Below are 25,739 nucleotides of genomic sequence, written 5' to 3' on the forward strand. Positions count from 1 at the left end.
ACAAAAGCATGCATAAGTAACACTGGCTTTGTACAAGCGCTGTCTTGGAGGAAGGCACACTAAACTATGGGGTCAGAAGCCCTGGTTCTGGTCCAAGGTCTACCAGCTATCATTCCCATGTCAGCAGGGAAAAAGCATGACTCCTCACGGCCTGTTTCCACAGAGCTGATGGTGGCTACGAATGAAGCAGCTCTGAGAAAAACAAAGCTCATCACGAATGCAAGCCTGGCCATCACCACTGGCCTGTGCCACAAAACCACTCAAGTAGTGCCACTGCAGGAAGACCGAGCTCAGCGAGTGCGGCCATGGGCAAGGCAGCTGGGGGCCAAAGGATCCAGGCCCCAGAAAGACAACGTGCAGTGGCTGAAGGCATGAGTCCTGCGGCCAGACTGCCTGGTTTCCCATCCCACTTCCACTCTGCTGCCCATGTAATTCCTGTGGACAACTTAGTAACGTCTCTTGGTCTCAAGTTCTTCATCTGTGAAATGATGCTAATAATAATAGCACTTACCTTGTAGGACTGTGATGAGGGTTAGAGAAGTTATCCATGGAATGTTCTTGGCATGATTTCTGACTCTTACTAAATAATCATGTTAGCAATTATTCTTCTCTGGAGTCAGGCCACCTGTTTTGCATCTGGGCCATTCCGCCTACTAGCTGCGTGATTTGGGACATGTCAAACCAAATCTCTCAACTTTTCTGTAAAATAAGATGATTAATCCCTTTATTGCAGAGTTAGTTGTTCAGAGAATTCTGTGAGAATGTATATAAAAAGCACCTTGCAATCTCTCCCAGGCTATTTCTCTTCCACAACCAACTCTGCATAGGAGAACCTGAAAAAGCCAAATGCAGACAGGAAGAATTTGGGGGAGGGGCAGAGGCAGGTGCAGGTAGTAACCCTTCGATCGTGAACCTCTTGTATGGCCAAGCGCACAGGAATTTCATGTGCAATTTGGCAGCTCCAGAGACTCCCAGGTCCAGCTGGGTCTGGGCCCTCCTGGACCTGCTAAGTAGTGAGCTGAAGCCCAGGGCCAACTCCTAGGGGCCTGGGAACCAAGGCCAAGCCGAAACTTGCCTGCCTCATTCCCCAAATGGCCAGAGGTGCCTGGACTGGGCAGTTTCTCTTAAGAAAATCTTCAGACTACCCAGGAAAGGTTTGGCAATATGGACCACATCGGCGCAGAGCTGGGAAGGCCCTGGACTGTACCTTCACAGTGCAGGAGACTGATTGTTCAGTTCGTTCTGCCTCACCCAGCTTCCTGCCCTGGACTATGAGCAGGCACTCACGCAGGCCCATTCTCCACACAGTCATCTTGGGCTGTCTCCTCCCTGTGCCACACACATAATTGTGTCTGTGACCAGCAATGTACTAAAGACAAAATTAGGCAGGATAGCAAGCATAAACACCCCCTTCCCAGAACATCTGGGGATTGCTACTGGTTCCAGATTTAAAATAAGCAGAAACGACCACTTCTCCCTGCCTTGGGGTTAAAAAGGAAAGAAAAAAAGAAGGCTAGGTGTGGTGGCTCACACCTGTAGTCCAAGCACTTTGGGAGGCTGAGGTGGGACAACTGCTTGAGCCCAGGGTTTCAAAACCAATCTGGGTAACATGGCAAGACCCCGTCACCTAAAAAAAAAAAAAGCCAGGCGTGGTGGCACATGTTGCTAATCTGAGCTACTCAGGAGGGTTGCTTGAGCCCAGAAGGTCAAGTCTGCAGTGAGCTGTGTTAATGCCACTGCACTTCAGCCTGAAGCCTGGGTAACACAGCAAGATCGTGTCTAAATAAAATAAAATAAAATAAAAAAGTCCACTACCATTAGAGCCCTTAGTCTTACCTCCCAGGTGTGGGGAGCACTAACCTATAGTAGACAGGGATTCAAACGCAGTGGCCACGCTTGCAGGTTGGCTTAGTCTTTTTATCCTGTTCCCATGTCCTTTCTAACCACAGGTGTCTGCTAGGAGCTCCTCTAGGGCAGTCCAGTCCACCCGGGCTTAGATCCTAGCCTTGTTACTAACTGACTAGGTAGGTGCCTGACCCTCCTCTGGGTCTTTCAGGGTACCAAGAGTCTTGGAAGCACAGTTTTTCCTTCCCCTCTCAAACCCCCACTGATGCCTCCTCATTCACTGGTGACCTCAGGACCCAACTCACTGTTATCGTCTCCATCTTTTTTTGCAACTTTAACAGCCACACAGATGAGCCATACAAAATCCCGGTCACTCAGCTCTGAATCTACTTGGCTCGTGACTTTCTCCTTCACACCAGTAACAGCTGCCAACTGCCATGGTTGTATCTGTCATCAGGGACTTCGCCACCTCTCTAAGGCTGCCAATTTTCCTTCTCTACTCATAGCCTCTTCCTTTCTATCCCTCTAGAACTCCACAATTCTCTTTCCAGTCAGACACCTGTTTTCCACCTCTCCTCTCCTCATCACTCTCCATAAAGACCTGAACACCTCTCTCCGAGGGAAAAATTCTACACCTGTCACCCAGTGCTGCACCTGCCAGCATCTGTCCCACAGACTCCCATTAGGGTGGAAGAAAGTCATATTCCACCACCCTACACCCGATCCCTGCATTGGTCACTGGGCCCTAGCCCTTTTAGCCTTCTCAAGAATCTTTCACACATCTTCTTTTACTCTAGAATGCTCACTTTCTCCTTCTTTGGTGGCTCACTCATATTGATGAATAAAGATGCCTAGTATCCATCTTTTTTAAAAAAAAAAAGTTCTCTGGTGCCATTTCCCTCCCCTGCCACCACTCCATCTCTGTGCCCCTGACAGCAAAATCCTCCAGAGTTGCCTCCACTTGGCCTCCACTGACTCACATCTATTCTACACCCATTTCAATAGGGCTCCTGTCCTCAACATGTCTCCAAGTTTCTATCAGGGTCATAACTGATGCGCAGCTTTTCAGAAGTCACAGGCAATTTTCCATCCCGCTGTTTCTCCACAGCATCTGACATGCCTGACTTCTCTAGCCTGAAAGGTGTCTGTTGAACTGATCGCTTGCGTGTCCTCCTGACACCTGGGCCATTTAGTCTCCTCCTTCTCCAATGGAGAAAATAGGCCCTACACCTTGCAGGGCCCCAGAACAATGGTTCAGCCCCTCTGCTATCTACACTCTGCTGCTAGATCTTAACCTTCCATCCCAAGAGAACAAGGAAATATATATATATCATACATATAATTTCTTTGAGACAAGGTCTCTGTTATCCAGGGTGGAGTGCAGTGACACAATCAGAGCTCACTGCAGCCTCGACCTCCTAGGCTCAATCACTCGCACCTCTGCCTCCTCAGTAGCTGGGACTGTAGGCATGCGCCACCATGCCCAGCTAATTTTTGTATTTTATAGACACGGGATTTGCCATATTGCTGAAACTCCTGAGCTCAAGCAATCCACTCGCCTCGGCTTCCCAAAATGTTGGGATTTTAGGCGTGAGCTACCATGCCAGGCCCATAAATATTTTTAATCCTTGAATCTCTTCCTGCAACAATTTGGCAGGACAAAGTGGTGGAAAGGAAAAAGGGAAGTAACATATTCTCAAGGTTAGAAAGTTTTGTAGTATCATGAAAATGTTGACAATCACGAGGCTCATTTATAGCAAGCGGGCCACTCTTCCAGTTTGGGCTCCACTCAGTTTTACTATCCAAACAGTGGACAGAAATATCACTTGAAAGAGTAATATTCACTCTGTAACAGGAATCAGGAATGCAGAAATGAAGAAAAACAGTCCCTAAAGTTTTCAGTCATAAATCTGATGGCAGGAAGCACAAACAACAGACTTGTCTTGTTTTACTGCTTAAAACATAACAAGCTGGTAAACATAAGTTTCACTTATAGCCATGTTGTGGGACAGATTTATCATCCGTACCGTGGTAACTACACATTATACCTCATACCTCGAGCAGTGAGTTCAGTCTGACTGCACACACTAGAGGAAAGGTGACATTTATTAACTAGAATGGCTGATTACCAGCACAGCCCATACATACCCAAGTATCTCCCACTTGGCTGAACATAATCTTGTTAGGGCTGAAATGTGGCCCTAAGGGATCCATTGCTACAATGCTGCAGTGCAGAGAGGGAGTTGGGGTACAATTATGCTCACCATCATTTAAACAGATTTATTGAAGTGTGAGCAACTTGCATGTGTAATTAACCACCAGCTAGGGTCATGTTTAAAGAAAAAAAATACATCAATTTTCATTGCATCCAAGGGAACAGCTTATGCACCTACAACTAAGAAATTATAACCATCTAATTTCTAAAACACAGCTTTCATAGAAAAATAATGCTTCTCAAGTTTAGTGGGTGTAAGAATGATCAAGTGAGTTGGTTAAAAATGTAGTCTTGGCCTCACCCTCAGCTTCTGACTGAGTAGGCTTAGGGTAAAATCCATACATTTTTAATCACTGGCCTTGGCACTTCTAATGTACTAGTGTTTCATGAGAAACCCTGTTCTAGAAATTCTCATTTCCTCAGAACAAGAAGTGGAAAGTAAACATTGGCTATCAACCACATTAACAAATCATTTCCCAGGCCCATTTAACAATCGAGTTTCTGAACTGAATATTCCCCATAGGAGATCATTTCTATGCTAATATGTTATTTGCTCTCTATATTATAAGGTTTTTGTGACCTTGACTTAGTATAATCCTAAGTACTATCTCCTTGTGCTCAGTGAGGACTCAAAATATTCTGCTGGATAGTCAACTGTACGTTCTAGTAAATGTAAACAGTCTGTAGATAATCACAACATTGCAACTTCAAGAGGTGTCAAAGAAACTGATTTGCTCCTGGTGAAATGCAACCCATGATTTCAATTATAGCATCCTTTAGAAAGAAGTGTTTAGCGCATGTCTGCTTGCTGGACTTCCCTCAAGAATGGGAAAATATTTAGATCAACTCAGATATATATAAATTCCCCTAGTTACGGCATCATAAACTCAAGGCTATACCATAATAGTTTTCTTCACATTTACATTCAAATGTTCCAAATTAAGAAGACAGAATATTTTAGCATTTTGCTAAGTGTACAATTTTTACCTTGGAAAAAAATCAAGAACAACAAAAAAAAAAACCCTACTAAGCCAGAGAATTAGAATTCTATTATAGCTCTATCAAGTCTGGCCAAAAAAGAGGCTAGTTAAGTTTCTAAAAAAATCAACACAATTTATGTCAGCAAAAAACAGAACAGAATATTGTAAATAGAAGTGCTAGTCCTTATTGGGTATCTCACATGCGCTAACCACAGTGTTCTGCAAGTACCCCTCATTAGTCCTCAAACCCTGAGAGGCACTCAATTACCCCACTTTATGGAGACAAAGTGCCAAGATCCACAAGAGCCAGGACCTGGAGGCTCCTCTTCCCAGGGGCCTCACATTCCCACCCTTCACTTGCTGCTCACTAAATTCAAAGCTCAAATTCAGCATCTGCAGGTAAACATACTAAAAGTAGTCAGTGTATAATGATCAAATTGTTCTAAATATTAAAAGCAAAGTATCTATATTGTATGCTGTACCAAAATATCTCATGTACCCCATAAATATATACACCTACTATGTACCCACAAAAATTAAAAATTAAATTTCTTTTAAAAAAGCAAAATGTCTAATGGTGTCAAGAACTAGAGCATATATCTAAAAATACAATAAAATTCTCTGCCCTATGCATCTTATTAAAACTTAAAGAGATTCAGATGTCAATTTAAACTTTTTCACTTTAATACAATTCTAGTTCCTATTTGCTATACATATTAAAATCATTACTGAAAAACCAATTCTCCCATATTTTATGTCTGCGCTGGAACCACAGAAAGCAAATGTGCATGTATCAAAAAATCTTTATATCTAATACTGAGGTCACAAAGGACAAATTACTAACTAATAAATAACTCGCTGATTGTGAAATTGTCGTTCTTTCTAAGATCAGGCTATAATTATTGGTTCCTAAAATCCATTAAAGCTCTTTAAATGTTATATGGTAAATTTGCACAATGCATTCATTCTAAAAATGCTCTACATAACCACAACCTATAATTTTTCAGTAATGTCATATGACAGTTCACCTTACTTGCTCACAAAAGCTAATTCAAGACATTCTGCACTATACCAGGAACAATGCTCAACCATCAGCAAACATTTACATACATTTGTTAATCGAGTTTAAGGCCTATCATATACAAGGCTACAGACCAATATAGTCAGCCTCCTGATCACAGTCCTAAATACTGTGTCACCCAACAGTGGCTTCCATTCACAGAGGTACCCTGGAGTACTCAGAGACAGCTACCTATTAAATAGACAAATGACACAGCAACCCTGCAGTTACCCATTCACCTGGTTACAGTATATCCTCCTGCCTAAAGATACTTAAGCTTTAAAAAGTGACTATCAATGAACTGATAGTGGAATTCATACATTAAATTAATCTCTTTGACAATACCTCGCGCTCTTCCTCTTCAACTTGGACCCGACAGAATGGCTCCCGCAAAGAAGGGTGGTGAGCAGAAAAAGGGCCATTCTGCCATCAACGAGGTGGTGACCCGAGAATACACCATCAACATTCACAAGCGCATCCATGGAGTGGGCTTCAAGAAGCATGTCCCTCGGGCACTCAAAGAGATTCGGAAATTTGCCATGAAGGAGATGGGAACTCCATATGTGCGCACTGATACCAGGCTCAACAAAGCTGTCTGGGCCAAAGGAATAAGGAATGTCCCATACCGAATCCGTGTGCGGCTGTCCAGAAAACGTAATGAGGATGAAGATTCACCAAATAAGCTCTATACTTTGGTTACCTATGTACCTGTTACCACTTTAAAAAATCTACAGACAGTCAATGTGAATGAGAACTAATCGCTGATCATCAAATACATCAAATAAAGTTATAAAATTGAAAAAAAAATTAATCTCTTTTAAAGTCACACAAGAATACTATTGTACTTTAGGAATGAATGAGCATTAGGAAATCCACCGTAGCTTATCTGCACTAATGCTAGATAACATTTAGTTGCCCCATTATTTCTCACACTCTCAACGAGTCAACCAAACAGACAGCTACTGTATGTCCTTGACCAAGTCTGAAAAGGGAAAAGGGCACATCTAAGCACTGCTGATTCAAAGAACTCAGAGCTCAAATGCAGGGACAGAATGAGAAAAGATAACCATGTAGGTGTCAATCAGTGTTTATGTTATTTAAACCATAAAAGACAGGATCCATCCTTTGGCTTAGCATTACTGTAAATCAGTATAATTTATTCTGAAAACACAATTTTAAAATCATTCTAGAGACCCAAAATGAACTAGAAGGGGAGTTGGAAAAACAGGAATGTTGTCTATAGTTTTTAAATACTAAATGCATTAAAATTTCCAGTGACGAATGACTATTTCAATGTAATTTCTTCCTGATACAGAAACAATTCCTGATACCTACCCTTCTGACAGAAAATATTAGACTTTTTCTTCACATTCAATTTGTTCACTTCCTTTCTTTTTTGAGACACAGTCTCACTCTGTCACCCAGGCTGGATGGAGTGCAATGGCATGATCTCAGCCCACTGCAACCTCTGGCTCCTGGGTTTAAGCGATTCTCATGCCTCAGCCTACCAAGTGGCTGGAATTACAGGTGTGTGCACCACGCCCAGCTCATTTCTTTATTTTTAGTAGAGATAGGGTTTTGCCATGTTGGCCAGGCTGGTCTTGAACTCCTGACTTCAAATGAGCCACCCACCTCAGACTCCCAAAGTGCTGAGATTACAGGTGTGAGCCACCATGCCTGGCCCTGTTTTCTTTAAACACTAGTTCTGCACATAGCATTAAAGAGAAATCTCAGAAAAAATAAAGTCTATCATAGTGACTGTATCACTAAGAGAAGATGAAGCAGAATATGAAAAAATAAAATTTACTGTTTATTTCTTTGTTACACAAAGAAAATTAAAGGTGGTCCAAAACATCTTAGTCCATCTCCTATGTCCTTTTGGCCATAATTACACACACAATAATGGCAAGCTAGATTAAGAGTCTAGCTCAGGGTCAAGTTTTTCCACTTTAATGACTATCTCCGGAGCAAAAGCAGCAGCACCAGCTTGTTGGTTCTCTGTCTCTGACTCCGACAACACTTCTTCTTTTATTTTTACAGGCTTATTACTGGCCTCCTCCTCTTCATCTGAAGACTCATCGAGCTCCCATTCATCATCTATGTCCATTTCAAATACTCTCACATGACGAAGATTTGAGCTTAACTAAAAAAGAAAGGCCATGAAAGCACTTTTAAATTAATGGCTTAACTAACATATCATATATAAGGAATTAGAAATCAGAAGTCTGAATCAAAGAATGGTTTTATAGGAAAGACATTCCCATCACTTTACAACAAAATCAATAAACTCAGCCTTCATTTTGTATAAAAAGGTCTCCACATAACAACAGTGGCAATTTCGTGAGATTAAAATCTAGAATTATTATAATTATTATTAACTGTTTAGTAAGCTTTATCAGAACGAGAGAACTAAATAGCTAAGTCCACATGACCATAATCAATACAAGCTATAAATCACAGCAAAAATATTTGCACAAAAGGACCTTACATGTCATGTATTTGATGAAGGTTCCAAAGAAGCAATGTTACTTCTTGTAATTTCTTAGTTGCTGAACGATCTGTAAACACTTACCACACAGGATACTTTTCGAAAACCATTCCCAGCAACATACTGTGCTTTCATACTTTCCAGTAATCTCCAATGCTTCTCGAAATGCATGGTACGGGTGGGAATAGCACTACATTGTTCATCTAGCCTAAAGAGGGAAAAAACCCACCCAGGAATGAAAAGGGGATCTTCTCCTCCCTCATTTACTACAGGTGGTATTAGGGTCAATTATGGCTTTGACTTCTACCCATACTTCTACTTGCAATATAATTTTAGCAACTGTTGTATCAGAAAAAGAGCTGTGATATAATATTCTATAAAAATTCCATATTCTATATTCTGGCTAGGCACAGTGGCTCATGCCTGGAATCTCCGCACTTTGCGAGGCCAAGGTGGGAGGACTGCTTGAGTCCAGGAGTTCAAGGCCAGCCTGGGCAACAGAGTGAGACTCCATCTCTGTAAAAAATAAAATTAGCCAGACAAGGTGGTACATGCCTCTAGTCCCAGCTATGAGAGGCTGAAGCAGGAGGGTCACTTGAGCCCATGAGTTTGAGGTTGCAATGAGCTATGATTGCATCACTGCACTCCAACCTGGGTGACAGAGAGAAGCTCTGTTTCAAAAAAAAAAGAAAATACTGCAATTCCAAATAGGCAGAATATCATTTTAGCAAGGTTTCTGACTCCCTTTCAAGGAAAGCAAATGGATACATTTTTAAATTAGAGATCTGCTTACTTAAGTCTCAGTCAATTAAAGCCATCTCTTGGAATTGACAGTATACTTCCCACATGGGTACTGAGGTCTTAATTCTGGAAGGAAAATACTGAAGGCAAATCAAAAATAACTAATTCCAACCAACTAGGGTTAATGCTATCCTTGAAAATGTAACTAAAAGAAGTCCCGTTCTCCACTCCAAATAATTCCCCACCTTGATTCCAGCAAATACTTCCTGATTTACTAGTAAAGCGAAGGGATAAAAAAAGCTATTAAGGCCAGCATATTTTGAATGAAAAACTGGAGCATTTCTGCTCAGCTACCTCTGTGGTTACCCCTAGTAATGAAATAACTATTATCTAGCATACCTGAAAGGTTGGAATTTATAATGTGCATTAAAAAATATTTAACTGTAATATCAAAAAGACAATTTTACTAGTTACCTTGTAGAATAAGTCCCAGTGAACTGATATTCTGCAGAATCTTCACTGTTATATACTAAAGACAATGGCAGCTGGACCAAGAGTCTATCTCTTCCTTCACGTCCTACAGTGTCTTTAAGAACTACTGTTACAGTTTCATCATCATAAAACTGTGCATCTAAACAACTGTAGATGCTAGAATTAAAATAAGTTTTGTTATATCAAAGATGATCATGACTACTGAGAAATTACTGTATGCATGTCATACTGGCAGCAAGCAGAAAAAAATTTAAAAATTAAGTGACATTCTGTACAGTAACATTTAAAATATACCATTGGTTTGTATTAAAATCAGTTACTTTTTGTACTGATTATTCACATATATAACCGAATCTTAAAAATGGGAAATCATGACCCCCCACAATCTGTGAAGTTGTTTCAGTTCTAGAAAACCCCTGGCCATCGATGGTTAGGCCTTAAGCTTATGGAAATTCTATGAATGACACCTTATATATACATTCAGCAAACAGAGTTGACTAGACTGAGAAATAAAAATAAGATACTACACATGAAAAACAGGCACAGCAACTTCAAAGACTTTATCATAAAAAAACTTCTTTTATGTGAGGAAACAAGTGAGAAAAAGATCAGCCTATGATTAGTCACTTCCTTCCCTTGTGAAGCCTCAGAGACGGCTTAGGTACTGTTACCCTTTTGAATCCTAAGAAAATCTGCCATCACTGAGAATGGCATCACCTCATAATTTTTTTGGTCATAACAAGAACTTCAGCCCTGCAGGCCATCTGCCCACGGGAACCACATTACTTTCTTTGCCAACAGGGAGCTCGGGAGTAATTATACGAAACCATATGACATAAACTGCAGGGCAGTAGGTTCTATTCAATCACAAGTCAAATCATTCTCTATGTATAAATACACAAAGAATCCTGCCCTCGATGTGGGAAGTGACAAAGCCCTTTTACCTATATTATCACCGTAACTGAGTCTGGCCCTATTCCTAAACATATACACACATCACCCAAACAAGACTCAAGACTTACCTTCTTCTGACTTTTTCCGTTGTGGCATATGTAAAACTCCCAAATTTAATAGCAATTAGTCCATTACTCACAGATCTCCAAGAAAGAAGGGGGGAAAAAAAAGACTCTGTGGAACAACCTGGATAGTCAATAATCTAAACACTTAAAAGAACATGATTGTCAGGGTCAGTACATTTACTTCTCTAGAACACTGAGAACTGGTTTAAACGCGTAGATAGATAAACCAACTTGGTTTAAAATCATACAGTCACCAAAGCAAACAGATTTAGCCAAAGACATTTGGAATAGAAATAACCAAATTCTTTCTTTTTGGTTACATCTTAGTCTCAACATTTTCTTCAAATTCGGATTTAAAGCCATTTTTAAGATACCAATGGCATTCTAAATATGATTTATTTTTCAGAACTTCTACTTTGAATTTCAGAGTAAGTCTCTGTTAGGTAAGTCCTCTTGTTTAAATGAAAAGCATACTTAACCCTAGGCAAAAATCATTTCTATAAGGCGGCCACTTTTAGAAGTTTTTAACTACTAAAAAGTTAAAACTTCTTTAACTTTTAACTTTCTATAAGCTTTTAACTTCTAAAAAATGAGATATAATATCCTGAGCTGTCATATTTTTCCTAACTCTAAAAAAAAAGTCCTACATACAATGATTATATGCCAATAAAAATTAAATAATCTGGAACAAGATCATATAACTTCGTAATTCAGTGTTACTCTTAATTACATGAAAACTAACAATTAAATGACAAATCTAAAAGTCACAAGGCAGTTTAAAATCTGAAATGCTGGAAGGCTGTATGCTTTATTCTTAAAAATAATAAACTGTTCTCTCTGATTCAAACTTCAGATTAATACTTACTGGGAAATATCAGTATGTCTCCTTAAGATGCACATTTTATAAAGTGAATCTTCTAGAATAGTAAAAAGAAGATAATGTAGATTTGAAGTTTTATTATTCCACCTAAGAAAAAAAAATTGTTGTCATATTTTTTAACTATTGATGGATAAAACAAAATTGTACTGTTCACTCAAGATAGAGAAGAAATATACTTACAGAAAAGGAAATTTGAACAATCTACGTGTAGAATCCTCACTAAAATAAAAGGGAAAAAGAAATGAGAAAAATTTAAATTGGCTGCTGAATTATACCACCCAATAGGTAAACAGAATTACCTTCTGGTATCTCTATACAATGGAATACAGATTGCTTGATTCATCGATTTTCCAATTACATCCTATATAAAATAAGATTTTAAAATATAATTAGAGCATTAATATGCACATAGATAACTCTACAGAAAGTGACTGACCATCACTGTTCGCATGTAGTAAAAAATCGCCTATATCACCAAACCTTGTACATAAAAAACTTTAATGACAATTGTAACAGTAGGGAAAAAGAGAAAATTCTGAGCTGAAAAGGACCTTGGTGCTAAGCACATGGCAGGTTTAAGATCACCTCCCTCTGGTCTCATAACAACCATTCACTCACATCCTTCAGTAGTAAACAGAGACACATCAGCTCTGTAACTAAGACTGTTTACAATGAATTTCTTCTGGGAACAAATAAAATACTCAAGATGTCAACACACCTTTAGTAATCTTTATACACACACACACACACACACACACGTGTGTGTAAGAAACTTAAGTTGGAGTATTAGGTTGAACCATATGAAATTGTTATTTTTCTTAACCAAAAACATTTGAATATCAACATTTTCATAGTTCATTCTAAAAATTAAGATCGTTTACATAAGTGAGCCACATACTGTAGACACTATTGCTCCTACATAAAGACATGCATTTCTTTTAAACTTACTGCTGGCTTTTGCAAACACTGATCAATAATATTCTCCATCCGCCTTTTCACAAAATGCAATGATTTTCGAGGATAATAAGGAAACAGCAAAGGACTTTCTGGTTTCAAACAAAAACAGAAACAAAAATAAAAGAAGCTATAGTAAACTTATAATTAGAAGAAAATAATCTAACATTAGAGCCAGTCTGCACAGTTTATCTCAAGGTAGAATTTCCACTGACCACTTCATTGGATTTTCACACAACCTCATTAAAAATGACCATGGCCTTCTGCCTTTCATCAACCCCCACTGACAGCTCACTAAAAACAATCTCTCTCACTATAAGCTTAGACTCATCAAAATCCAACTGTAGGTCTCTGCCGGCTCTAAGAAGAAAGGAATGATTTAGGAACCATCAAATATATGATGAAATACAGTTCATTCTTCTATTCTTTGCCACTGTGAAACGACAACAGCAGTCCAGTACTGCTCAGTACTGTTTTTTAAGAGTCTCAAAAACAAGAGACTGGAAACTAGCTCTATATAAATAAGCTCTTTACTTTTTAAAAGGTTACTTTATCAGGAGAAAGTAATATATATTTTAGCACTTACCCCTGCTGTGCTAGGTTTCTAAAATATGTTTTTTTTTTTATTGCTTACAATAGCCATATGAAGTAAACACCATATTCTCCAATTTACAGATGGGAAAAAAAAAAAAAAAAAAATGAAGCTCAACAGGTTTAGGCAATTGCCCAGTGTGAAAATAACTAAGTATCTAGATCTGCCAATCAAACCCAAGTCTGACTCTAATGCCCACCCTCTTCCACTGTGCTTTGTAGGCCCTCCCTTAAAGTCATGCTGGATAAAATGAATTATAATCACATTAACATTTTAAGTTCTCAAAGTGACAGATGCTATGGTATCACAGAAAGACATTGATCTTTGTTTCCAGTTCCTAGAACAGAGCTTCCAAAACCCTTGGAATTTCCTGAGTGACAAAGGTGACAGGAACATTTTTTTTTTTTTAAGACAGAGTCTCATTCTGTTGCCCAGGCTGGAGTGCAATGGTGCAATCTCAGCTCACTGCAACCTCTGCCTCCTGGATTCAAGCGATTCTCCTGTCTCAGCCTCCCGAGTAAAGGGACTACAGGTGCATACCACCACACCCAGCTAATTTTTAGTAGAGAGAGGGTTTCACCATGTTGCTCAGGTCTGGAATTCCTGATCTCAAGTGATCTGTCCACCTCACCCTCCCAAAGTGCTAGGACTACCATGTTTTGTTTTAATGAGGCAACTCTTGGCTGGCACCTAGACAGCTTTAGGATAGGGGCTGGCCACCAAAAAGACCAAGCCTTGATTAGAAGTTTGGAACTTTCAGCTCCACCTGCCAGCCTCCAGGGAGGAGAGAGGGGCCTGGAGGTTGAGTTCAATCACCAATGGTCAATGACTTCATCAATCATGTCTACATAATGAAACCTCCATAAATACACTGGGACAAAGAGGTTCAGAGAACTTTCTCGGTGGTGAATATATCCAGGTGATGGGAGAGTATGGAAGCTCTGCACCTTTCCCTCTGTATCCTGCCTGATATAGCACTTCTATGTGGCTGTTCCTGAGTCATATTCTTTACAACACACTGGTAAACAAAAATTAAATGTTTCCCTGAGTTTTGTGAGTCATTCTAGCAAAATTATCCAACCTGAAAGGGAGGAAGGTTCTGGGAACTCTTGACCTTTTAGCCAAGTCTGACAACAAGCATGGCTACCCAAGAGACGTGGGTGATCTAGAGACCTGACATCTGACTCGAGGGCAGTCTTCTGGGACTGCACCCTTATCCTGTGAGGTCTGCGCTGTCTGTAATTAGTGTCGGGATTGAATTGTAGGACACTCCGTTGGTGTCAAAATTGGTTGGTGTCAGGAGGCAAAAAATTTCTCTCATTTTGTTGTCAGAAACACTGAGTAAAAACCGCTCAGACGCAAACCTACAGACTGCTTCTGTGCTAAGTGCCAGGCATTAGTCTAAGTGCTTATGCAGATTAATTTATTTAATCTCCACACCAGTTTTTTGAGGGAGGCATTATTACCATCTTCTTTTCACAGATGAGAAACTATGGCACAGGGAGGTTAGGCAACTTGCTCTCAGCCGTGTTACTATGAAGCAGTAGACCAGATTCCAACCCAGACAATCCAGCTTCCAGACTTTTACCCATGACACAATAGTGACCCATGTACCCTAAAGAAAGTACACAGATCAAGTATTTAGCACTTGATTTTTGCATTGTAAGAAAACAGTTGCACTGGTATTTCCTCACTGGAATTCATTATGGAACTCAACAGTGAGTTCCATTAGGTCTGTAGCTAAGATCAGGCCTTTCTTATTCAGACACATAAGATGTGGGGGGAAAAAAAGAGGGTAGGACGTATTTTCAGCCTGGCAAAGTTCCCTAGATCAATAATAGCCAAAAGAGCAACAGGGTCCAGGTGCCACTACTCTTGACACACCTCCACTGGCCCTCCACAGACATCCTGCCTTATTCCCTGGGCATCCTGATTAAATACAGTAAATGAGTAGCATCTCCTATACCTGTATCCTCCCTCCATTCAATAGCCAACTTGCACCAATGCATCTCCCTACTGACCTGAAGACTCTCCGGCAATACAAAATAGGTTCTGCTTTGAAAAAGAATTTGGACCATATGCAAAGTTCTAGGCATCAAAGAATTCTCTCCCTCATTCATTCATTCATTCACAGAAGCAGCAACCAAATAGAAATGGCAGAAATTACTATAGGTTGAGTTTCACTTATCCAAAATGCTTAGGTCCGGAAGTGTTTTGGATTTTTTTAGGATTTGGAATATTTGCATATACATAATGAGACATCTTGGGGATGGAACTCAAGTCTAAACATGAAATTCACTTATGCTTCAAGTACATCTTATACAATATATTTAATAATTCTGTGCTTGAAACAAAGTCTTGACTGCACTTTGACTGGGACCCATCATATGAGGTCAGGTAGGGAATTTTCCACTTGTGATGTCATGTCGGTGCTCAAGAAGTTTTAGATTTTGGATTTTTGGATTAAGATGCTCAACCTGTACTGCTAGTCTAGTTAAAACCTCAGGCTTTCACACTAACAGAATCCTAGCTCCATCACTAACTAGCTTGTATGATCCCGGGCTTCTCTAACCACCTGTTTCCTCATTAGTAAACGGGGATACCAAGTACCTACCCACAGAATCTTGTGAAGACTGAAGCAGGTATCGTGTGTATATACGGCAGACTAAGCAACCCATAAATGTTAGTTACTACCTTAAAGTTCTAAGAAATTGCTAAATCTGGTCAGATTATTCTTTCAGATAGCAAAGAAATACAAGATTTAAAATATTTTCATCTAAAATAGTAAGATGTGCTGGCATATTTAATGGTTGCTATTATGTGCTGCATCCCTCATAATGCTGGATAGCTTTACTGTATTAACATTCTGACATCCTAGAAAATGAAAGGCATAACAGTACACATGCACACACACACACACACACACACACACACACGAAACTACACCCGACAATACAGTTGAGCATCACTGTGCTTTTAGAAGATAATAAATTGGAATTGGCAAAAAAGACTTTTCTCACTATTTGGCTCTATAGTTTCTCCTCAAAATCCTATTTTTTACAGGGTGCAAAACACTTAAATAAAAATACTTAGGAATAAGCAATCTTGCTACAGCATAGTTAACTTCAGACTGTCTATCTATCATGATAATGTCATACACGATTGGTTATTTTGCTGTTCCTATAATTAAATAAAAATTAGTCTAATAAACTTAGATAAGTGTTTAGCAAGTTTTCAGCAAAACTGTTAGGAGAACTATTCAATACCTAGTCTTAAATAAAAATAAACATGGCCCAAATCTGGTTGGTTCACGAAATACCTTTAAGGTGGCTGCTATTTTGAAGAAAGTCATACCACTGGTTTCCTTCTGTGTTAGGGGGTGACACAAGATCATCATCTTCATCTTTCAAGTACTAGAAATACAGAATTAGAAATTTAAGTTTATTTCTAATAAACTTATTTCCCTTCCATACTAGAAGGAAAAATGGAAAAAGAAAAAAAGTAAAAGACAAAAAAAAGTTTAGTAAAACAAAGAATTGCGGTCTAAAATCTGTTTATATTTAACACTTTTTAATTTAACAAGCTACTTTGTTTTCCTGCCAAGTCCTCTGAAAGTGCATTACTATTATTCTAAGTGAGGTAGCCAAAATCTGCTATGTGTATGTGGCAGAATTAAGCCAGCCATAAATGTCACCAAGCTACTATCTTAAAAATTAAAGAAATTGCTAAACAGTCTGTAGTTCATTTAGTCAAGCAACTAAACAAACTGCAATATATTAAGATTACTATGTTGTAGATGTAGAGAACACAAATCGAACTTAAATTGTGTTTCATGAACATATTTTAATTTTATATATGCAAGTTATTAACTAGTTTCATAAGTTATCAACTGTCAATATACTGTTAATATACTCTATGGCAGTTGTTCTCCAAATGAGGTCTACAGGCCCCTGGGAATCCCCAAGATGCTTTTGGGGATCCACAAAGTCAATATTAGTTTTATAAAAATGTAGATGTCACCTGCCCTTTACACTGGGCTAACATCTGCACTGATGGTGGGGAAAACTGTGTCTCAGTCAAGAATCACAGTAGCGGTTCCAAATCATACCAGTAGTCACTGTATTCTTTTTCTGTCACATACTCATACTTTCATTTATCTTTAACAAAGTCATTAAATTATTAACTTTATTTTCAACTTTTGAGTACAAATCTTTAATATTCTGTGTGACAAAACTGAGAGTTACACATAGGCACTTTTGCTACACAAAAACATGGTGGTTATCTTGAGGAAAAGTACTTATGTTAAAAGCAAAAATAGGCTGGGCACAGTGGTTCAGGCCTGTAATCCCTGCACTTTAGGAGGCCATGGCAGGCGTATCACTTGAGCCCAGGAGCTCAAGACCAGCCTGGGCAACATGCAGGGTCTCTACGAAATAAAGACAAAAATTAGCCAGGCATGGTGGTATGTGCTACATTGTAGCCCCAGCTACAAGAGGCCAGTGGGAAAGGTGGAAGCTGCAGTGAGCCATGATTGCACCACTATACTCAGAGGAAATACCCTGTCTAAAAAAAATTTTTTTTTTTTTTTTTTTTTTTGGAAAACCTGCATCTGCCCCTGTGTGCTTCACAACACAAAGACTTTTCTGATTAAATTGGTGGTGCTATTTATAGGTGGCAGCATTTACAACAGCTGCATGACTCAGGGAACCAATATTTCCAAAATGACCAAAGCATGTTACAAAATTATGCATGGGCAAAAGATCCGTTCAAAGTGCGAGGGAGATGAATGAATTTTAATGTAAAAAATGTTCACTGATGCAATCTTAGATTCCATGCTGAAACAAACCTTTAAGATATTATCACTTGTCCAGATTTGATGTAATAAAGCAAAGTCGCAATTATCTGAAAAAGCTAATAGAATACTTCTCCCTTTTCATATACACACCTGTGTGAGGCCAGATTTTTTTCATATACACTGATACTATAGAAACAACATATCAAAACAAACTGAATGTAGCAGCAGATAAGAGAATCCACCTGTTTTCTATTAGGCTGGACATCAAAGAGGTCTGCAAGAATATGAAACATTACCACTCTTCACTAAATTATTTTTATTTTGTAAAATATCCTTTTTCAATAAAAGTATTTATATTAACATGTAACAGTAAGTGGGTATATTCTTTTTTTTTTCTTCTTTTTCTTTTCAGACTGAGTCTCACTCGTTGCCCAGGCTGGAGTGCAGTGATACAATCTTGGCTCACTGCAACCTCCGCCTCCTGGGTTCAAGTGATTCTCATGCCTCAGCCTCTCAAGTAGCTGGCAAGTAGCTGGGATTACAAGCGTGAGCTTCAATGCCCGGCTGTTATATTCTATTTTTGAGTGAATTAAGGAATAATTTTTTATTATGTTTAATATTTAATACCTAATAATGCCTATCAGCAATGGATAACTTGTATAAACAAAAGCTCTTTTCTAGTCCTCAATAATTTTTTTTGAGACGTAGTCTTGTTCTGTCGCCCAGGGTAAAGTGCAGTGGCTTCATCTTGGCTCACTGAAACCTCTGCCTCCTGGGTTCAAGTGATTCTCCTGCCTCAGCCTCCCAAGTAGCTGGGATTACAGGTGTCCACCACCACACCCAGCTAGTTTTTGTATTTTTAGTCCTCAATAATTTTTAAGAATGTAAAAGGGTTCTCAGATCAAAATGTTTAAAAACTGCTGCTCTTTGGTAATGTTACTAAAAGGGCAGAGCTCCTGTATTACTTGGTATCGTGTTACTTTCCAGAAACTTTGGGTAACAAAGACGAACACTGCTAAGGTTTTAAAATGAGTTCAAAGCCCATACCTGACCAACTCTTTCAACATTGAAGTATTTTCCTTTTCGATTATAAAGGTCTGGAGCCTGGAAAAAATAAACATAGTTTAATTCTTAAGTCAACTCACAAAGAAAAATATCTTAAATTTAAACCCCAAACTTTCCTTTTCAAGAGAGCTGTGAGTGGCAGTTATTATTTTCTTTTGTAGATTATAAGACATACAAACAAAAGTCTGGTTTATTGACTATGTTTAGAAACATAATTAGTTCAACAGTTTAAAAAAAGTAATTGCTACGGACTTCAATTAAATTGGGTTAAATTTAATTATGTCTTGTCATTACCCAGGTTTACTAAAATTTTTTTTAAACTGCATTACGGAAATATCAACTTCTTACCTCATTGAAATGTTCAGTAAGAAATTCAGCAACAAATGTGATATCTTTCTGAGTCATCTATCAACAAAAGGAACAAAAAGAAAACAAATCAAGATAAAAGAAAGCTGCTCAATAAAAGAAATGGTACATAATAATAAATGTGACATTTTCACCATCTACTAAAGACCATGGGAAAACCGGCAAACTTCTTTCAAAGAAATATAGATTATGCGACTGTGAAAATATGAACGTCTGGGGTTCCAAGAATGTAATTAAACATGTGAACTCATCTTCCAATCAGTTAATTCAATAGCTACAAAACTCTTTGTGGCCTAAGGTTATTTATTATTTCAGGCCTTGTGCTAAGACCACATGTGCTGAGGTTCCTCCTTTGGGAATGGGCACTGGACCCCAGAGAAGATGTGTCACCCTTGGTTAAGGGCTGCAGGCAAACAGTGCTGTCTGCTTCAGTGCAGGCCCCTGCTTCTTGTGATGACCTGCATTTATCCCTATTTAGTTCTTCAGCCCTCAGAAAATTATACCTTAGGATCCCTTCCAACAACTGACATATTTTACCTCCCAAAATAAAGCTAACAGTGATGTCAGAAAAACAACTATTGTGAAACTTTCCTGGTTTGCAAGGCCAGTCCCCCACAGTGCAAAAGATCTACTTAGCAAATGAGTTGTAGACAGTGGAGAATCCCTTTCTCATCCAGTTCACAAGCCTAATTTTAATGCTGTCCATTTTTTCAGGCTCAAAACTACCTAACCTATCTAAACAGTTTCAGCAGGGGTGAAGAAGAGTGAGCTGCAGGAATCAAGTGGAAATTCCGCCCTATTCTGTAAGACGTCCCTGGAAGGAGATTCCACCGCCGCTTGTCACAGTCCTTACAGGAACCCTTCCTTTCTTTCTTAAGAAAGAAACTGTTGCTTACCAGACTTCAACACAGGGACTAATATCTAAGCAGCTGATTTCCAGGGAAAATAAGAAGCATTTAAAATTTAAGGAAGTCAAAGTAAGGAATACAAGAATGCTGTCTTACATGGATTATAAAACCTTATCCAAACATGAAAACTATAAATTTAGAAAGTCGTAATAAAGGTATTCTATGAGATGAAACAATACACAAAACATGCAAATTTATTTTTTAAAAAGGTGGTGCTTGAGGGATCTAATGTCTACATCCTGACATCCTGTTAACTAATAACTGAAGAAGAGTACCAAAATGACCAGCACAGCTGAGTTCAAACAGGACAATGTCAACACTGTGAAAATGCACTAGTACATACTACCTTGTTCAGCTCGGGAAGCACATGGTCTTCTGTCATTCTCAACATTGCTGGAAATACAAAGTTAAAAAACTATCTTTAAAAGCAAACTACAAACATAATTTTAATTTTAAATACATTTCAAAGACAAGCTGTTTGACTGAACTAAATCTTCAATTTTACACAGCTTTTCACCAACAAAAACATTTTTCTTCTAAAAACTAAGGGGTGCCAGAACTTTATTTGCTTCATATTTTCAGGTTCAAAATTGTTGGTCTAACCATTCTAAACTATTCTTTTTCTTCTTCAATTCAACCTGTTGCCACTCCAGACAAATCTAACTGCTGTCTGGGCTAAGACTACGTGTGTAAGGATCCCTCCTTTTAACCTGGTGATGCTTCTGCTCTTAAAATCTGCAAGCCATCCTTTCCTCCAAAGTCTTACGATACCAAAGAAATCTGTTTATTTCCCTTGGTCTTTTCTGCTATGCACTTACAGTATATTTATGTACTTTCTTTGATCTAGTATCTGTAGTTGACTCTCTTTGTCCTTTCACAGGATTGTCCTCATCAGTACTATGTGTTTTGTATTATGTTCCACCTAAGTCAAGACAAAGTATGTTTCATGTGCTTCTGCATGGTATTCGAATATGGTTCCTAATTGCAGTTGGTCAGTAACAAGCAAGTCAGAAGTACTTTTGCAAATACATAACTGTTTTTAATTAATTTAAACGTCTAAGTTATCTGAAAGGGGAGCTAAAATCTAGTTCCACTCATTCTTTCCATCCAAAAACACTACTTATTGAGCGTACCCTAGGTGCTAGCGATACATCAGTATAAAAGATATCCCTGCCTTCGTGGAGATCACATTTTACAAAAAAGAAAACCAAGGTTATACAGCTACTGGGGACAGAGCCAGGATTACAAGTAGATCTCCACTTCTCCAATCCAGTGTGCTTTCTACAATGTCCCGCTCTAATGAGAAGGACTGAGCGGTAAGTCATTTCTCTTCTAATCCTGATTCTTACTACAGTTAGAATGTGTAGTAAGGATAGACACTGCCTAAATTACCTCCAATAATTATAAGTAAAACCAAACTACCACTGCAAAAAAAAAGTCTTCTAAGTTCTCAGTTTTAATATTGTAATTTATTTTAATTAACAACATGGATCTTAAACGGGCCCGCCTGATAAGCACTCTGTGGTTCCTCATTCTGGTTAGTATTGGTACCATTTTCAGAAACATCAAAAAGTATCAACATATGCAGATCACATTCAGTTTTTAAACAAAAGCAATTATGTTAGGTTGAAAAATATAAAGTCTGTTTTTACAATACTAGAACTGAAGATCTGGACATTTATTTAAACGATATCAGCACATTACACATAATTTACATTCTATTTTACTCTTTAGAGTTTCAACAAGTGTGAGATAAACTACATTAAAACTAAATTTTGCATATGTTGGAGGGAAATATATGCTGGATTATTTTAAGGATATTGAGAGTTCACAAAAATAGCAATATAAATGGACCTAAATAAAATATGCATACACTGAAGAGTGAATACAAAACACTTAATATCAAGTCAACAAATACTTATTAACTACCTGCCCAAATGTAAAGACACTGTGAAGACACAAAGACAGGCTATAAGTGGTCTGCATTCTATTTAGCTGGAGCATCAATACACAATAGAAGTGGTAGCGGAACTGTTCTACTTCTATGCAGTCACTAATCATCTGTGGCTGCTGAGAACCTCAAATGTGGACAGTATGGCTAAGGAACCAAATATACAGTTGTACAGGATTTCAATCTACTTAAATAGCCACATGTGGCTAGTGGCTACCATAGTGGACAGTAGAGATCTAAAGATAGAAGACCAAATAATCAAACAGAAGATAAGCTACCCAAGGACAGAGATTCTTATTTTTTTTTTCTTTTTTACTTTTAAAATCTAGCACCTAACAGTGCCTGATACTTACAAAAATTTTTTTAAATGTTATTTTAACCTATGGAGACATTACAATGTGAACATAAAAAATGTGAACTACCAGTGAGCAAACAGGGATAACACGGGCTACAAGTTAGCTTTAATAGTTCTGTGAGGAATGTTTCCAGCACAGGGAAAAATGTTTAAGGTGACACATATTCCAATTATACTGATTTGATCTTTACAAATCATATGAATGTATTAAATTATCACGAGTACTCCAAAAATATGTGTGCTTATTATACACTAATAAAAAATAAATAAATATTTCTGTGGGGAGGTGGGTGTATGAATAAAGTAAGACTGGCCATGTGTTGATAACTGCTGAAGCTAGGAGAAAGGTATAACAGGGATCATTATATAATTCTCTCAAAGTATTTGAAATTGTACTAGATTTACTGAAACTATCTAAGATAATACTCCTATAGTTTTTTTAAAGTATTAAAATAAAAATGCTTTACTCAACTTACCCACATACAGCCACCGAAAAAATGCTTTGAAGTTTTTCATACTACTGTCTATAACTCTAAAGAGATAAAAACAAAAAAATCAGAAATAAGATTATTATGTGGGGGGTTCATATACCACTGCTCAACTATCATGAAATATCATAATCCTTACTGTTCTATTTTATCCTATCCGGGTGACATTTAAGTCTTTAGAACAGCAGATGTTACAAATCGAACACATACCTAAAAATAAAATTTCAAAAAAGAAAACACTGATTCTAAAAATAAAGCAAATAACTTACATTCTAACTGGTTACAACAGCCTTGCCACAAACTGTGTAACAGTCTTTCTTGTTATTCAGTAAAGCATGAACTCCTTTTCTAACTTTGCAAATAAATCAGAAAAAAACATTTTTCAGCATTATTCTCATTTTAAAAGAAAATACTCATTGGTCAGTAGGAAGAAAAAACATCAACTTCAACAGAAAACCATTATTACAAATTTGTGCTATGTCATTACCTCTGATATCAATGGACCATTATTTTTGGAAGCTGATTTTTTATTCTAACAATTGAGATCTCAAAAGTTGAATTCCCCTTGGCTTTACACAAATGTCCCCCCAAAATTAAGTGTTATAAATGGAAGTCATCTTCATTTTGATAAAACTGTTTCTGAATAGAGAGATGGGTTATCGCTTTTTAAACTACCTCTTTAAGCTCACATGTGTAAGATAATTACTCTAGACAAAAACCTGTGCTTTTCATTCCCAAATCTCAAAGCCCTTTCCAAGCATTAAGTCTCATAATACCAATGGAGAGGCAGGTCAGTATCATTAACCTTTTGGTACAAAGTAAAACGCCCGGAATAAAAGACTGAAACATCTCTTATGTTACTAAACAATATAATCAAAACCCTCTTGCAGCAATGATAAAAGAAAGAAAAAAAGTTCCTTTGTGCAGTATGTTCAACCCTATCCTAGGCCACCAGATCAACATCAAAATGCTCAATGCCTCAGTTTCTCCATCTGGAACCTGTAATAATTCTACTTACCTGAAAGAACAATAAGTTCAACTACCTTTCATTCACATTGAGAAGTGATCATAGAAAGCATAATATTTTATATTTGCTCTCTGCAAATATGGTGAACCAAAAAATACTTCAAAATACAGGAAAAGCAATGCCATTTCTCCTTGTGTTTTTTTGTCTTCTGAGCACACACATCTACAGCCTCTACCTTCTAAAACACCATGAAAATGGCCATGGGAGGAGAGGGGTACATGTGTTAGAAACTCACAAAAACAAAAAGAATAAAAAATTAAATTTCAGAAACGTTGAAAGTGACAGAGGACTGATGCAGCTCAACAGAAAAAGTGACTGATGCAGATTAAGAGCGGAGGCCCTGTGCCAGGCAGTGCATGGAGAGGGCACCTGGGAAGGAGTCCCCGCCCTGGAGAAGCCCAGGGATGCTCAGACCTTAGCAATGTCAGCTCTAAGAGAAGACCTCAGGGTGATGTGTGGGGCTGGACACAGTGGGACAAACTGGAAATACAACACAGAGTGGTCAGTATGTTCTATCCTCCAACACACGAAGAATGCTTACGGGGCTACTCTCCGGAAGACCTAAGGCACTTCCACGTGGGCACCAGTAGCCTGAAGCAAAGCTCCACATACTCTGGCACCTGCTCCCTGCTGCCCCAACCTACAGAGATTCCAAGCAACTTTAAACTGCCTCCTGAATAAACATGAGTAAGCAACCAAGCATCTGGTATTTAAAGAAACCTTGCAAGGAGAGACTAAGATAAACAGAAAAGTGACCCATCAAGGGAAGATAATTCAGGGAACAGCAATCTAATTAATATCCTCAGAAAGATGTGAGACGTCACATCCACAAAACAAAAGCAAACTTTTGAACGAGGATTAAAGAAACAGGAGAACACTCTGAGAAATTAAAAGAAAGGACTGCTATAATAAGAAATTGAAGACAATGGTTCAGTTTAATGATCCTGTCCTCCAACCCGACCTTAGACATTTACTCCAAAGTTCACACCCCAGACCCCATCATCACCAACTGCAAGCCTTCTAAGTCTCAATTTCAAGCATCCCGCTGACCAAACACCCCCTCCTATCTGTCCAGTCTCTCTCCAGAGGCCCCACCTTCCTCCCACCAGGACACATCATCTACTGGTTCTACTGCCTTTCACTGTCTCTCGGCCTCTACATGTCCTCACTTCCTTCCTAAAGTAGTTCAGATTCAAGGGCCATCATTTTAATCTGGTACTTGCTTCAATTCCCTTGCTCCTCTTGCTTCATTTTGCTCATGAAGACTGGTAAATCTAACTGCTCCCCCGCTCTATGCCCCACTCCTGCAGCAGACCTGCAGTCATGCTGGCCGGCCTCACTTTCCCACTCCCAGAGCCCTCCTGTTCCATTAGTGCCCTTGACCTCCTGCTGGACTAGACAGCTGCTTCACAGCTCTCCTTGTATTCTTAAACCTCCAACACTGCCCCCCCATCCTTGCTCTTAGCTGATGACAGATGTCCTGTTAAGATAATAAAAGCACCTTGAAGGGAACGTCCC

General features: G+C 38.6%; 1 protein-coding gene and 1 pseudogene across 4 annotated transcripts in view; one reads left to right on the forward strand and one right to left on the reverse strand.

Moving 5' to 3' along the window:
* The first annotated feature begins 6,450 nt into the window (after positions 1 to 6,450).
* LOC111549866 lies at positions 6,451 to 6,907 on the forward strand (annotated as a pseudogene). The gene has a single exon (XR_002733855.2). The product of XR_002733855.2 is annotated as a 60S ribosomal protein L31 pseudogene (transcript).
* Positions 6,908 to 7,889: 982 nt separating this feature from the next.
* Positions 7,890 to 25,739, reverse strand: part of ANAPC4 (anaphase promoting complex subunit 4) — a 40,064-nt gene continuing 22,214 nt past the window's right edge. Inside the window, exons 17-29 of one of the 3 annotated variants that reach the window (XM_023223022.1) lie at positions 23,183 to 23,238; positions 20,747 to 20,793; positions 19,475 to 19,531; positions 19,109 to 19,165; positions 16,586 to 16,679; positions 12,669 to 12,766; positions 12,020 to 12,081; positions 11,901 to 11,939; positions 11,706 to 11,807; positions 10,844 to 10,918; positions 9,804 to 9,977; positions 8,673 to 8,796; positions 7,890 to 8,243 (exon numbers count right to left, since the gene is read on the reverse strand). In XM_023223022.1, coding sequence (XP_023078790.1) covers positions 8,016 to 8,243; positions 8,673 to 8,796; positions 9,804 to 9,977; positions 10,844 to 10,918; positions 11,706 to 11,807; positions 11,901 to 11,939; positions 12,020 to 12,081; positions 12,669 to 12,766; positions 16,586 to 16,679; positions 19,109 to 19,165; positions 19,475 to 19,531; positions 20,747 to 20,793; positions 23,183 to 23,238 — 1,213 coding nt within the window. In that variant the 3' untranslated portion in view covers positions 7,890 to 8,015. Of the gene's footprint in view, positions 8,244 to 8,672; positions 8,797 to 9,803; positions 9,978 to 10,843; positions 10,919 to 11,705; positions 11,808 to 11,900; positions 11,940 to 12,019; positions 12,082 to 12,668; positions 12,767 to 16,585; positions 16,680 to 19,108; positions 19,166 to 19,474; positions 19,532 to 20,743; positions 20,794 to 23,182; positions 23,239 to 25,739 lie in introns of all 3 variants that reach the window. The other 2 variants (XM_023223021.1, XM_023223023.1) reach the window with 2 other exon arrangements.

Source organism: Piliocolobus tephrosceles, chromosome 3 (genome assembly GCF_002776525.5).
Source record: "Piliocolobus tephrosceles isolate RC106 chromosome 3, ASM277652v3, whole genome shotgun sequence".
Classification (NCBI taxonomy): Eukaryota; Metazoa; Chordata; class Mammalia; order Primates; family Cercopithecidae; genus Piliocolobus; species Piliocolobus tephrosceles.